The sequence below is a fragment of the Sceloporus occidentalis genome, unplaced genomic scaffold (genome assembly GCF_023333645.1).
Source record: "Sceloporus occidentalis isolate IW3139 unplaced genomic scaffold, rSceOcc1.0.p SCAF_51, whole genome shotgun sequence".
Classification (NCBI taxonomy): Eukaryota; Metazoa; Chordata; class Lepidosauria; order Squamata; family Phrynosomatidae; genus Sceloporus; species Sceloporus occidentalis.
This window is the reverse complement of record NW_028317031.1, coordinates 4,286,345-4,301,083: the sequence shown is the minus strand read 5'-3', so window position 1 is coordinate 4,301,083 and position 14,739 is coordinate 4,286,345. Positions and strand designations below refer to the sequence as shown.

Below are 14,739 nucleotides of genomic sequence, written 5' to 3'. Positions count from 1 at the left end.
CAGGAACCAGAAACATATACATGCTCGAGAATGTACTTTCAGTATGAACCATAATAGAAAGTTTACAGTTAATTTAAAAATTACAAATATTGGAATAATAATAAATAATAATAATAAATAACATTAATAGTAATATAAATAATATATTGCTATATTTAACGTAACTAAACATATTACAGGCACCCATTTTTAGAAGGTTTATAAAGTTTTTTTTTTTATTTGAATTTATAGAACATATTTGTTGGGGAAAAACAAAAATATTGCAGCGCTCACAAAAACAGTAATTGTTATGTGATTAAAAGCACCATTCTTTTTTTATCTGTTTTTACAGATATTTTTTTACAACACTAATTTATTTTAACACAGTACTATAACAACCCAAGTGGGTTTCTCCTTGATAAAAAGTTTGAGCTCTCTAGCCTGCAAATAAACTTTAAAAAATATTTTATTTTAATTCACAATGAAAAAACAAAACAATTTTTAAAAAATTCTGTAAACTTCTATATCAGCCATCATCAGAGACCCTTTTTTTAGCCACATGACAAGCATTCCATAAAATAAATTCTGATTTAGACACTTTCTTTGTGATTACATATTTCTAGGTCGAATTTCTGGGTTGATTTGTTATTTTATTTCTATTCCTAAAGGTTTAATGACAATGCAACAGCAAACCCTTTTTAAGAAGCTTTTGGCACCTGCTTTTGAGCGGCGTGACAATTACGCAAAAAGTTATAAATGAGGCAGTTTTTGCAATGAGTTTATTTGTAAGGGTTTTCGGCATTCCAATGTACCAAGAATCTTTTTTTTCTAAATGCTAGTTATAAGAATGTTAAAGTAGGTGGTACTTTAGTACTTCCAAATGGTAAAAAAAAAAAAAAAAAAAAATACAATTTTTTTTGGTTTTTGCACCTAAAATCGTATGCATAGTTGGGTATTTTATAGCCATGTTTTTAGCCTCAAAATTGACATTAAAAAAAAAAACCAAAAATGTTGGCCCTTCCAGTTACAATAAGACAAATTTTATTAATAAATTTAAGAAAATCATGATTTCATTTGATCCACATAAAAACACTTTCATTAAATCCCTAAAATACTAATGTTCACAGGAAAAGGTTTTGAAAGTAATTTCAAGCAGCATATGTTGCTTTGTGTTCCCCATGTATATTTTACTATCCAAACATATCGAGGCCAAAGACAGTTGCACTCAACTGCGGGGAGCGGGGACTGGTTTATGGAATATTAATTTCACCTTTTAATAATTGATGTAGTCATTTTGAATCTTTCTGCATAGACTAGCGTGTGCGAGTGGATTGCATTAACACTGCTTAAACATTTCAAATTGTCAGAATGGCCAACTGCATTTTGGATATATTTGCAGTGTTTCCCCCCATCGAAACAGTAATAATGGCAAACCAAATATGTGCCTCTACTTTATAATCACTAAACATTACTGAATATTTTATATCTTTTTAAATCTCGGTGTTTAATTTAAAAGGGTGAAATTAAGTCTCCTTCCCGCAATGTGCCAATTATCTCCAGATCAAACAATATTCCAGCCATTATGCTGTGTTCTGTTTATATTTGAGAAGCTAATTTTTAAATACAGAATGGCGTCCCGGAGTTCTTCTTTAAAAAGTGTATCAGACAAGAGAGCCCTCTTGTGGCTAAAAGAATAATTTCGATAGGTAACAATGTTTCCAACAGCAGCGGGACATGTTATTGTGCGCGGAGCCGTGCTCATATTTACAATAATATAAACATAGCTTTAATATAGAGCACTAAATTAGTTAAAGAAAATATATTTTAATGAAACTAGACATAAAATAGGAACAAAGTATAAACTTGAGTTCCACTTTGTTTTCTATAGAATGCAGCCTACCAATAGGGTCTTCTATGATGGTGGGCCACGGGAAAATATTTGCCTATTGGATTGGCCCACGTAAAATGCCTAAAAATAAAAGATGGTTCAACACCATAGGTGTCTTGAAGGAAGTAAATGTATAAAGTTATAGGATTGTATAAATGTAGAAGAACAATTATTTTTTTTTCTTGTTGGCATGTTTTGCCGGCTCCATCGTCTTCCACCCTTACCTCCTGTATGGTGCAGCTCCCAGAGAAATGCAGGTTGTACTCCCTCTGGACCTCACGATGTGAGATGATCAGCAAGTAGGTTTGGTTTAATGACTCCGGCAAGGTGCTGTGGGGCAGGAAAATAGAGACAGGGTGTCAGTAAGGACATGCCACAACCTGTTCCTTCAGAGCTGCGACCCCCTCTGGGAGGGTCTCGACAACCTTCCAGACAAGTTCAGACACACGCAACCCACAAACGGAGCTGCTACAGTACTGACCAGATAGGTAACACACAAACATGTAAAAATAATTACTATACCTATTAGACAGGAAAAACACAGCCTTTAGTGATCGCATGCGCAGCTTTATGGTCACTGGGAAGAGTGTCCACCAACCCCTCATGTGTTAAGCGCAAATTTACCATCTTAAAGGGTATTTAAGGCGTAATAACTAACAGGGGTGCACACATACAGGTGACCACACCCCTGTACACATAGCCACACCCCTGTCATGACCCCACCTCTTCCCAGCTCCAATAGGAACAGGGAAACCTCCAGGCATACATACAGCGGAAATTCAGCAGAGCCGAGTTCATCGGGACAAAGTCTGCAGAACTACTTCCTGCCACAAGCAACCTGTGACTACTGAACACGAGAAAACAGCCTGACAAATAGAAACCGGAGAATTCTACAGACTAACTGCATACATTAATTAAGTAATGTAGGCCTGGTCCTACTTTAAACTGTGAATATGAGTGTATTAAAACCCACCTCGTGTGTATATCACAGCACCCGCTGTCTCACCTTCCTGCTCTCAGGACCTGTTAAGTTATCTCTGTGCTATCGCTAAGTTGCTGATTGCGGTTGACTGGATCAGGCATCCTTGTAACGGTGCGTGAGAAGAAGGGGAGAAATTCAGGACAGGACATTGCTTAATACTACCCCCCTGCCACAGGCTGCCAATAGATCTCTGTGCCACAAAGGTAGACGTAATATCTCCAAAAATATGAAACTGGTGGACAAACCAAAAGGACAAGATATACCGTATTGGCTCGAATATAGGCCGCACTTTTTCCCCCCACTTTAAGTCTTTAAAGTGGGGGTAAGGCCTATATTCGGGGGTCTAGCGCCCGACACCCGGGACATGCAGTCCCGGGCGCCGGGCAGGCAGCGGGGGTTAGGATACAGATCCCCCGCAGCGGTGCAGGGGACCTGCATCCTTCTCTCTGATACATGCAGACAGCCTCCCCTGCCAGCACTTTCCACGGGGGGGGGGGGTGCCGGCACGGGAGGTTGTCTAAGCGCATCGTGCAGACGGTCACCGGCTGCGGAGGTTGTTTACCCGCATCGCCGCAGCCGGTGACCGTCCGCACGATGCGTTTTACCTCTGCCCCCAAGACTTACCAGAGCAGACTCCCGGGTGTCTTGCGGGGCCGGCGGGTGACATCTACGCAAAACGCGTATACAACTTCCGGTGCCGGCACATCTGCTGAGTGCCGGCACCGGAAGCTGTATACGCGTATTGTGTAGATGTCCCCCGCCGGCCCCGCAAGATACCCGGGAGTCTGCTCTGGCAAGTCGGGGGGGGGACGGGACAGTGGCGCAGCATATCTCGGGGGGGGGGGGGGGACAGTGGCAGCATATCTCGGGGGGCAGTGGCAGCATATCTCGGGGGGGGGGGGACAGTGGCAGCATATTTCGGGGGGGGGGGAGACAGAGTGGCAGCATGTTTTTTTGGTGCTTTTTTAAAGAAAAAAACTTTTTCTTTAAAAAAGCACCAAACTTTTAGGGTGCGGCCTATATACGGGGGCGGCCTATATCCGAGCCAATACGGTACGTTTTCTTAAATGGCTCCCATTGCACATTAAGGAAAGGTGTCAGACCTATGATCCTCTTGATGCATCCTAAATATTACTACCCTCCTCCATCATTTGCAGTGTTGGAATCGGGACACCTGTGTTAGGGCGGCATGGCTAGAGGTGGGAGAGGAGGCAGAGACAGGCGTGGATAGGGGCAGATGCATGGCCACGTGGCCACCTTACCTGAGGTGTCACCTTGCAGCACTTAGCAGCAAAAGCACAAACCTCCATTGATCTTACATCTTCATGGACGGTCAGAGGAGATGAAAAGCAGCACAGGGGGCAGCAGGACTGTCCCATAAAAACCTAGACACTTGAGAAGTATGGCTGCAATAGTAACTGTTCTTTAAACGCTATTTCTAGCTAGAGAACCGGAACAAAATGACTGCAGGTTTATCCGTTCTGGACACGCTATAAAAGCAACCTAAGAGAAACTAGCGACACAAATACAGCAAGAAATGGGCAAGTACGGGGGTATCCTCAACACTTAGATTTCCCTGTTATTTTATCAAACAATTAAAGTGCTGGCAGCCAACATTTTCTCCATGATCTACGTCTGGGTGAGAAGATCACGAACTACGGAATGTTTTGAGAGAAATATCAGCTATTATGACATTGTCTTTTTTGGTCCTGTATTCAAATGAGTTATTCTGCAGAATAGCAGTTGATTTGCATACAAGGTCAGCAGAATGTGGTCAAAATGGAAATAGATATTTTTCACTGTAAAATATCAGCAATTTGTGTGCATTGATTGAATGTCTACTATAAATACAATAAATGATGTGCAAATCTGGCTCTAAATGCAAGTGTTCCGCAAGCAGTCTAAGCGGGAAGCTCTCATGTTTCCGTGGATCTGCTGGAAGGAATTTTTGGGGGTTTTAAGTGCCTTTGGGATTTTAAATAAAACATTGCAAATCTGTCAATTAAATTTCCCATTTTTAAGCTTGCATATTTATACCGGCTCATGTCAGTCACAGACCACATTTACTGTAATTACAGCGTATTTACATTAACCCAAAATAAGAAATCAATATGTAAATGTAATGTTTGTTGTAGCTAATGCTGGAGAAGATTTCACATTTGCCTAGAACATCAGCCACTTAAAAACCTGGCAGGCGGGCAAATCTCTGGAGCCCCCGTAACACAGAATCGCTCTCGCAACTGCCTCATGGACCAGAAAGCAAATAGACTGTTAATCCTAGCGGAGGTCTCACGCTCAGGCAGAGGGGTCCGCCGTCAGATGAGAATTACCAAAACCCGGACCCAACCGGCCGCCTTAGTCTATTCAGTCCAACAAGGCTCTCGCATGCAGGATCCCCCACGCCGTCTATTGCTTTATTCCTTAATAGGAATTAATATAGTAAGTATAAAAAAGAGACTATTTTAAAGTAAAAGCAGCCATGTTTTCTAGATCATGGGCCGGCCACCGAAAAACTAACTAGATAATTGGGTCTGGAGCCGGGGGGGGGGGGGGGGGGTAAACGCAGTAGGAGCTTGTGGTCTTGTTTCTACATGCACACAGTGATCAATACATCCAAAGATTTAGTCCAATAATATATATATATATATATATATTCAGGGTAAATCACGAGCATCACCACTTCTTTAATTGCTTAAAAATAAAATACGTGAACATGGAACAAAGAGGACACAAGCAGCTAAACGAATAGAATCATTTTTTTATAAATTTCAATAAACGTATTCAGCAGCAGAAGAGTGTTCTAAAAACAGTGGGTATGAAAAGAAAAAAAAAAAAAAAAAAGTTTAATGTAAATGTGTAGCGTGGATGCCAGCACCCAAGGGTTAATGTGTATCTTCCAAAAATAAAACAAGATGGGTAGAGGCAAACTTCGAGAAGAGGCCGAGTTTAATTTTTGCCATTTGCAGAAGGAGCGGTCATTTTTTTTTTTATTGAAGCATTGCTATACTACAATATCTCATTTTATTGCAAAGTGTGTTAAATAAACAGACATAATCCTGTATGTGTCATAATCGAGTCCCGAATGTAAATAATACGCAGTGATCAGAACAATATATACGGATTTATCCAACGCAAAGCTGCAATCACCTGCATGTGTACAGCTACTGCGCCCCCTGGTGGTAACACAATGATTAGCACATTATTCCAGTATCATGGGATACATTGGAGCAAAATGTCCTTGAAGTGATGAGCAAGAGCAATTTACATTAAGTTTAGTCAATGACTTGACAAATATTGTACAATGCACGTGCAAGACATACAGTATATAGGTTAAGAAAGAAAATAAGCAAACTATCCAAAGACTTCTAAAGGTAGGCTTAAAGGTCCATTGTCACAAATATAGGGAAATTAAAAATGTTTCTAAGATCTTACAATCAGGGACACATGAGAACACCGAGTCCATCCACCGTTAGAGGGGACATATCCTGACCAAAGGGGAGCCACAGAAAGGTTCAGTATAGCAGGTTCTTTTTAAAACAGTAATCTTTTTTTTAGATGCTACAGCTCTTTAGATTGTAAGCTCTTTCAGCAGGGCGCCTGTTGTATCCCTAAGTCAAATGGTTATGTTATATGCAAGTTGTAATGTCCGGTCTTCCCACTGTACAGCGCTGCCGAATATGATAGCGCTATATAAAACAATAAATAATAATTTAGCGGCAGCATAAAATGTAGCTGCTGAAAGGCCAACCTTTGACACTAATGCACACAAGACTCCACGTATATAGACTACGTACAGCATTAACTTTACCAACCTGGAACATCCAGCCCGATTCATTGTTAACACTGCGGCCCCCACGTATACAAAGAGTAATAAAACACAATAATACGGGAAAAGAAAACTTACCAGGACTGACTAGATATAGAAGGAACTGGTAACTCTGGAGTGAGGACATAAAGGTTATTGTTTTTAGGCAAGTGAAGACTCCTCAAAACCGTCTGAAAAAGAAAAAAAAAAAAATAGCTTTTCAGTTGGACATTACAGCATTTTCCATAGTTGATGAAAAATAGAACTTATCAATATTCCGGCATATATTAAACCAGTATGATAAGGAATCACCAATTCAATGAACCTGGCACTATTTACTGGCTGAAGCGGCAAATGCATATGGCGGGGGGGGGGGGGGGTTGTGTATCCTCCAGAGCCCCCCAAGCATTTTGTAAGGGGGATACCATGAACATCTAAAGGGACCACTCCCCCATCATATGCATTAAAGTGCAGATAATGGCTGGAAAGGCCAATTAAGTCAACATTTTAACCTTTAGTGATGGGGAAGTCGGCTCCTGCTGGTAGTCTAGTAAAAAAAAAAAATGAATTTCACCAAAATATATGAAACTTTCAGGGAAATTACAGCGTTTGCAAGAGCATTTCAAATAAATAAATCCATAGTTTATACTCCCAATCAGTGTTCTCGGGGCTTATTCACTAAAGCAGGAGCTGGTAGGTGAGCGCAGTAGAGTTGTCTTTTTACTGCAATGGTTTACAAGGGCAAGCGTGTCCTGCAAGAAATACCGACCCTGCATGATGCATAGCTTGTGGAAAAAACCCTCACTGATCTAACTATGCATTAAAGAGGGGCTTACAAGGAAATATTGGCAAGAAACCCCACACCTACATTAAAGGCTTCTCCACCCAAAACCCTACTCTCAGATGATGTGAAAGAAACCATTCAATCTCATCAATAACATTGATTAACGCTTCCTTCCACGTGAGGTTAAATATTTACCTTTTTTTGGTACTTAAACTTTACAATGATTAAGATTTTTAATAAAATCCAAAATATTGAACGCAGTGCAGCATCCACCAAAAAAAAAAAAAATTGAAACAGAGAATTGTGGGTAACGCGGTTATTATCAATGTGTATTTTAAGAGTGAAGACAGCGATCCCAGTAAGCAAGCAGTTAAAAGAAATCAGATATCTGGGATGGTGCGCCACGGAGGCAAACGCGCGTGATCTGGAGTAAGCACGGCACAATTCCATTTCTGGGAAAGACACATGGACCCCGGCACGAGGTCAACGGCGTCTCTGATGCGTTTCGGATGTGAGAAAGGTCCGCGGCGAGTGTTTTTCTTTCTTTTTGTTACTTAAGACCTGCTCAGGGCTGCGAGGAGAAGCCTTCAGAACAGAGCGTATCTTTATTGGGAACACTGCTTGCATTCAGGGGCTCGGAGCTATTTCAAGCATATGCTTTCCAAAAATAGTCTGCGCAGCCCTTGAAACGATAGGCTTGCACACTGAGCCTCTGTTCCTCCGCACGCACTCAAATGCCACCAACCCTCCCGAACCCGCATTAAAAGCCCTCTAAAGCGCTTCTGCGCTACAGATTTCGGGCAGACGTCTCTTGGCGTGCGGACTGCGGGACCAGAGCTTCTTAAAGGGGAAAAGGTACAAGAAGTGATAGAAACGAGAAAGCGAGCTGTACTCCCCACCCGTCCAAACATTCCCGCTAGGGCATTAAAGCTGCGGTTCCCCTAAACGCACGCATTCTCAATACGTTGATTACTTTTAGTAAAGATAGTCACGTCCAAATATGTTTCAGGGATCGTCACTGTTCCCCGTCTCCTTCTCTGGGAAACCCCTTTACCTCCCGACGCTGGTGTCTGGCGCTTGCACTGCCACACTTTACACATCTTTTAAGATGCCCCAGCGCATTTCGCCCACCATGCCAGTCTATTAAAAGGCTGGGGCACACTATAATGAAACCACTATATCAGACATGGGATGGGATGTTCGTGCATAATATTTTAAATAGATTTAACTAGATTTTTCACCTAAATCTTTTAAAACACACAGACTTGGGGTACATCATATCAGATCCTTTTTAAGGTCCAGCCACTTGATCATGAAAGACACCCGTCTGAGATTTCATAGTTTTAACAGGGTTTGGGTCACTAGTACACAGACCCATGAACACGTTCATAGAGCGAAGCGTTCCTAGGGGGCTGTTACACTAGTTACACTTTGTAACACCGCGTGGGCAGTGATAAAACTTGACGATGACCACCCACATAGTGTGACGGGGCTTCAGGCTGGTTAGACAGATGGCTTTGCCGTTTCCTTACCCAAATCTCAGAGGAGACACTTTTAACATCTATTAATTTATTGTAAAATGCAACCATATGCTGGACACAACAACAGAGCCGTCTTCTTTCCCTTCACTTATATTTGATCTTGTTTTACGTTTTGAGAATTTATGTATGGAGGACAATTTTGGCCCCAAGTGGTTAAAAAACCAAAAACATAGCAACGAGCATGAAAATGATTGCTCTACCAGTTTGCACCACAACTGCTCTCTCTACAAACCCCGGCCACGCCAACACCACCAAAGTAACATCTAAATGGAAGCGATACTCACGCTGTCCTCTACCTCTCCGGATTTCCACCCCTTTAACAGCATTTTGGATGCCGGTATTTGAAGCTCGTTTTCCAGGATCTGCTTGATATCCCCTGAAAACAAAAAAAGAAGAAGGAACGTCTGACTGAGACTCAAAAATCCTCCTTACATTTAAAGCTAACGTTTTCTTAAACAATCCGATAACGATCTGCAGTTTGGTACACAGAAGATATACCTATGCATATCAGTGTGGAGCCAGACCACAATATCAGATCAGAGTCACTTAGAGACAAATACTAAATACACTGATGGCCACGTTTTCATTCTTAGCCAAATTAAAATACTGACATTTATTAAAAATATTATGGTACAAAGTCTGAAAATTGGTTTTGTCACCATAGCAACCAATGGAATGGTCCAATCAGCTGGACAATTTTTCTCCCAAATGAATCTAGCTCATTAGTTTTAAAACAAATATTAAGCCAAATATGTTCCACCATAGTAACATCTCTTAATTATTAATCGTTGGCATACAAGTTAAAAATTAAAGTCCCACCATTGGCCAAAACAAATGTTACAACTCTATCATGATCTGATAAAGTCTCCGAAGTACTCAAACCCAAGCACTGTCCTCATTGGTAAAACACAATTGCTCTTATCGAGCACCACATCTGGTCTCCAAGATCAAAGAGTTTCTGAAGGCTCCGCATCTTACCAACCACACAGCTGTCGTCCAAAACCACATCCACAGTTTTGTCTCTGTACTCTATTTTGAAGTCCAGCATGCGCGACAGCCGTTCTACAACCTGCCGGCCCGACACGGCGGGATGGAACGCTGAAGCAGAGGATGAGGAGGGAGGCGCTGTATCCGTAGATGTGGCGGGTTGGGCAGCCGGACCAAACACAGGGCCTTGTACGGTCTCTCCTCCGAACTCACTGAAAGGTACAACATATGGGTGAGATGCCTACTAAGAATGTAGGATTAATGAAAACAAACAGCCACTGGAACACAGGAGTGATGGGAGTGATAAAGGGCCACTGGAACACAGGAGTGATGGGAGTGATAAAGGGCCACTGGAACACAGGAGTGATGGGAGTGATAAAGGGCCATTGGATTACAGGAGTGATAAATGGCTTCTGTACGCCTATGAAGATATTCCATTAAATATCTGCTTCCAGCTACAATAGTCATTTACAACATTCACTGGATTTCTGATCCACTTCATGTTATTTGCTTTTCTTTCAATCAAGGACATTTCTAAATGACTCCAAAGTTTTGGTTGTGTATATACATTAAAACCCTCCGTATGTTCCATGGGGAAAGGTATCTCAACTTCATTTTCTAAGGATCCTCATGATTATTCCTCCTGATGAACGTATCTCCAAAACTGACCGTCAAACTAAAGTTTTTGCTTTATGTTGAAAGATGTGACAGTGACAATGCCACACGCAGCTTCAGAACAGAAGCGCCAGCACGCATGCCACAGCTTTCTTTATTTTGGGGAATATTACCCTGAAACAAGTAATGAAATGAAAAGCCACCACATACAGCGCTCTTCAAACAACACGCCTGAGCTCCGTCTTACCTCTGTAATATGCCATTTTCCTGCGGAATCACTCTGTTTATGGCAGCCTGTAAAACAAGACGGCAGTATATCAGCATACAGTCCAACTTAGGTCATTTTATTCAAACTAACCTTAAAAGAATTTTTATTAACATTGCGGTATTTGCATAATCTCTGAATAATAGCGTTATTATGTATTCATGAGACACATTCCGGGTGATACAACTACCTTGGATTACATACACTGCATATTTCTCTAAGTATGGCTTCATACATACATGCGATTTAACACTTCAGATAATTAGTCCAGTAATTCTTTGCTTTTGTTTTCAAAGAGTTTTGTTGTTCGGAACCAACTGCACAAAAGTATGTCTGCCTTTTAAAAATAATTCAGGTAGGGAATAACTTGGTTATTGCTCAAAACCCCCTTAAACAAGACCCCTTCCTTTATCTTTCTGTGTATAGATCCATATATTCTTTCAGAGAAGAATAAAAACCCATACAGGCCAATAAGGAAACCATTGTGGTTCCTTGTAACTAGCAATACAGACAAATGGCCACAAGAGGGCGCACTCAGCTGCCATTTCCCCTCCTGACTGGTAGAACGTTAGTTTTTAGGATAATTTGATATTGGTACATAGCACATCCCTATTACAAAGAGCGCGCCTTTCGTGTGTGTTTTGCTCATTTACATTAAGATAACGTTCTGCCCTTTGTTAAAACATCATATATTTAAGCATGGAGGTTGCCGTGCATCTATTTCCTACCAAGAGTCAGACATGGCTGCCCTGCTTGTTGATAAGAAATCTTTAGTTTGACGGTGGCCACCCAGAAGATTGGATTTAACTGCTGGTGTCGTTCATGCAACAAGATTTCTTGCGCCTGTAGACGCTAATGAGCCATGTGTCTGCTGTCATAATGACATCATTGTCCACCACACAGAGCTAATGGTAAACACTAGCGCTTCATCATCAAACATCCATAAGGTAGATTTAGCTGCACTAATTATCACGTATGATTGTGATTGTGATTGTGGTGACACAGTAGTGACATTCTGCGTTTTCTAACTTCTCCCAAATCCTGCTTTGAAAATCTGTCGGCCTCGCTTCAGGTTGTTAGCCAGAAGAACATTAGTAGGACGTAAATTAAAGTGTTGACTCGGCAGTACCTGTTTCACTGTAGGCAGGAGACCAAATAGGCGCAATATTCGGAACGGTCTAATATTTAATATTCTTCATCATTTTTTTTTAAATACTTTTATATATTGAAAAAAATCATCCTCTAAACGTCGAGGTTTGGTGCAGAAAAATCCGCATCTAATGAGGAGGAAGGTCCATTTCTTTCACCCCTCACTTCCGAGGCGGTTCTGTCCATTGAGTAACCCGTAGATAATGCTCTGTGAATTCACTCTCTGCGTCTGGGACCTCTTCGGAGTCGAGTTCTTGAGTTCTGGGGAGGACTCTATTCCAGGGACCGGTTGACACTGGGCCCATGTTGGACAAAGGATTAAATTGGAACTTGCCATCATTTCAAACAAGAAAATCCAGACTTACCCTACCTGGAGCGGCCATACTTCAAAAGTTAGAAAGTTTGTTTACTCTCCTCCCCCTCTTATCCAAAGACCATTCCAGTGTGAAACGCGTAGGTTACCCTCCAGTACCAGGTCACCCTCCAGTACCAGGTCACCCTCCAGTACCAGGTCACCCTCCAGTACCAGGTCACCCTCCAGTACCAGGTCACCCTCCAGTACCAGGGCAGAGAGAGTCTATTTTTTCTCCAATATTTTTTCATTGCAAGTGGAAATCTATTGATAAATTGCTTGACTTTTCAACATTTTTAAGTGCCTACAGTAAGCAATGCTATTAGGAAGCTTATGCTTCACACCATGGAGAACCCTGAATCCCGACAGCATTGTGTGCCGGGCAAAAGCATTGCTTACTGCTTTACTACATTATAGAATTATCCTGAATTAACTGGGTTCGTGATGCTAGAGGCGCTGAAATCAATATTCAAGGAGAAATACTTTGTTTAACAAAGCCGAGTCTACAACGTTCCTACGTACCTGGGGGGCTTCGCATTTCAGTCCACGACCGCTGAGCAAGGTCTCTTGGTGAACACATCGATAAGTGATGCAAATTTGATGCAAATTAAATTTTTTATTTACTTTACGAAATCCTAAATACCTGGAAGACTTGCCCCCTACAAGGTTTAGACACGATGGGCTCGCGTGGCGACGAATCGGAGCCAGGATCCCGTTCCTATAAGCTGCTGAACTGAAAGAGCCGCACAGGGTTAAAAGACGAGGGCAGGCGAATGATGAAATCCAGGCCTCCATACTGTTGTTTGGGGGATTCCAAAATAGCTGCTAGCACATAAACAAACGGTTGACTTGTTCATCAGATTCAATTTTTTTTTTCACTACTGTGAAGCTTCATTAATAAACAAAATCCGCATCTGCTGCGCACATCGTTTTCAAAAAGATCCAGCAGGGATGACGGTTACAAGATCCACAGGAGCAACAGAGTATCAATAACAGGACTAAATAAGACTAAAATGAATAACTATTAGCTGAAAGTTATTAAAATCCCCCCCCCCCCCGCACGGAACTTGTAAAATTCATTCCAAAATCTCACACACTTTAATAGGAAATTCACCCGTTTTAGTAAAACATCACTTTCCCGCAGGCTCCGGAAACCTGTGTCTAGGTGGATTGCTCCAACCTCATGAGGTCATCAAGATAAGAGCATGTAATAAGAAACTACGAAACCTGTTCCTAAAATGTCTGTAAAACAAAAGGTTTCTTAATTTTAAAGGGCAAGACGCCGAAAAATGTACTCCTCGAGCATAAAATATGCTGCTGTATACAGAAACGTAGGTCTTCATTACCATATTTATCATTGGTGTTATTTAATTTATTTAAAACGACCTTCATCGAGACGTGAAGGCTGCCACCAGTGACGTTCCCTGCTCAGTCACTACACTCAGTGAATGCTTTACGGCGATGCCAAAGAAGTCAGTTCCTCCGTAGACTTTGTGGGTGGGTGCTTGATTGGGTGGTTAAGACAGAGCCGTTCTATTGTTTCCCACGGGCAGTAAGATAAGGAGACATAGTGCTTGTCTAGTAGATTGGGCTAAGATAACAGAGCAAGAACACACATTACTGGATAAACATTATCTACTTTATTATGTAAACTAGAAGAACAAGAAAAAAAAGGAGAGAGAACAGCACGATACTTTTCAAAAGTTATTTCAATTTGATACCAGTCATAAAAAACAAAAAAACAGCGGCAGGCCTGATCCACAGCCCGGGTCTTCCGAGTCCCGGGATCAAGAAATATTTACTATATATCAGTTTGCAGGCCAAACGCTTTGGATTAAATCATAATCTGCCTACACGAATATGCAGTAGATCCCATTTCACCTGCTTTACAACAGGTGTATAGCAGCAGGTAGTCATACCCCAGGAGTGCAGACAGTCTGCGCCCAGAGCCAGCACTTCATACGTCCCTGAGTGACCGTTTCACTTTAAGTTACTAAGAGAAACTCAAAATCCTCTAGCAGGGATCCCGACCCTGAAGGCTGAATGAGACATCCTCGTCTTACCAGGACTCCACAATCAGAACGCGTTGGACAGCAGGTTGGGCGAAACCCTTTATGGTCACTCGTGGCGACTCGAAATGCGTAACCTCGCTGTTTATTGAGTAAACTCCAATATCTAGCAGCTCGGCTACTACGGGTGAATATTTCTTACATTAACCCTTTTTTGGCTGGGAAGTACGTCACAAAGCACTTTAGGGCTTATGTTTTGGTTGGCGCTTTTAAGTGAACAGCAGTCGGGCCACGAAGGGTTAAGAGGATCGTTTTTTCCATATTGAACGTTAAGATACATCTGTGGCGTGGAGGAAGATGAGAAGCTTAGATCATAACACGGA

At 41.7% G+C, this 14,739-nt stretch overlaps 1 protein-coding gene across 1 annotated transcript in view; it reads right to left on the bottom strand.

Moving 5' to 3' along the window:
• The window catches only part of LOC149288500 (FAS-associated factor 1-like), a 98,267-nt gene that overhangs the window by 67,572 nt on the left and 15,956 nt on the right, over window positions 1-14,739 (bottom strand). The window contains exons 6-10 of the mRNA XM_089491668.1: window positions 10,829-10,875; window positions 9,958-10,178; window positions 9,264-9,355; window positions 6,754-6,845; window positions 2,092-2,197 (exon numbers count right to left, since the gene is read on the bottom strand). Coding sequence (XP_089347794.1) covers window positions 2,092-2,197; window positions 6,754-6,845; window positions 9,264-9,355; window positions 9,958-10,178; window positions 10,829-10,875 — 558 coding nt within the window. The remainder of the gene's footprint in view (window positions 1-2,091; window positions 2,198-6,753; window positions 6,846-9,263; window positions 9,356-9,957; window positions 10,179-10,828; window positions 10,876-14,739) is intronic.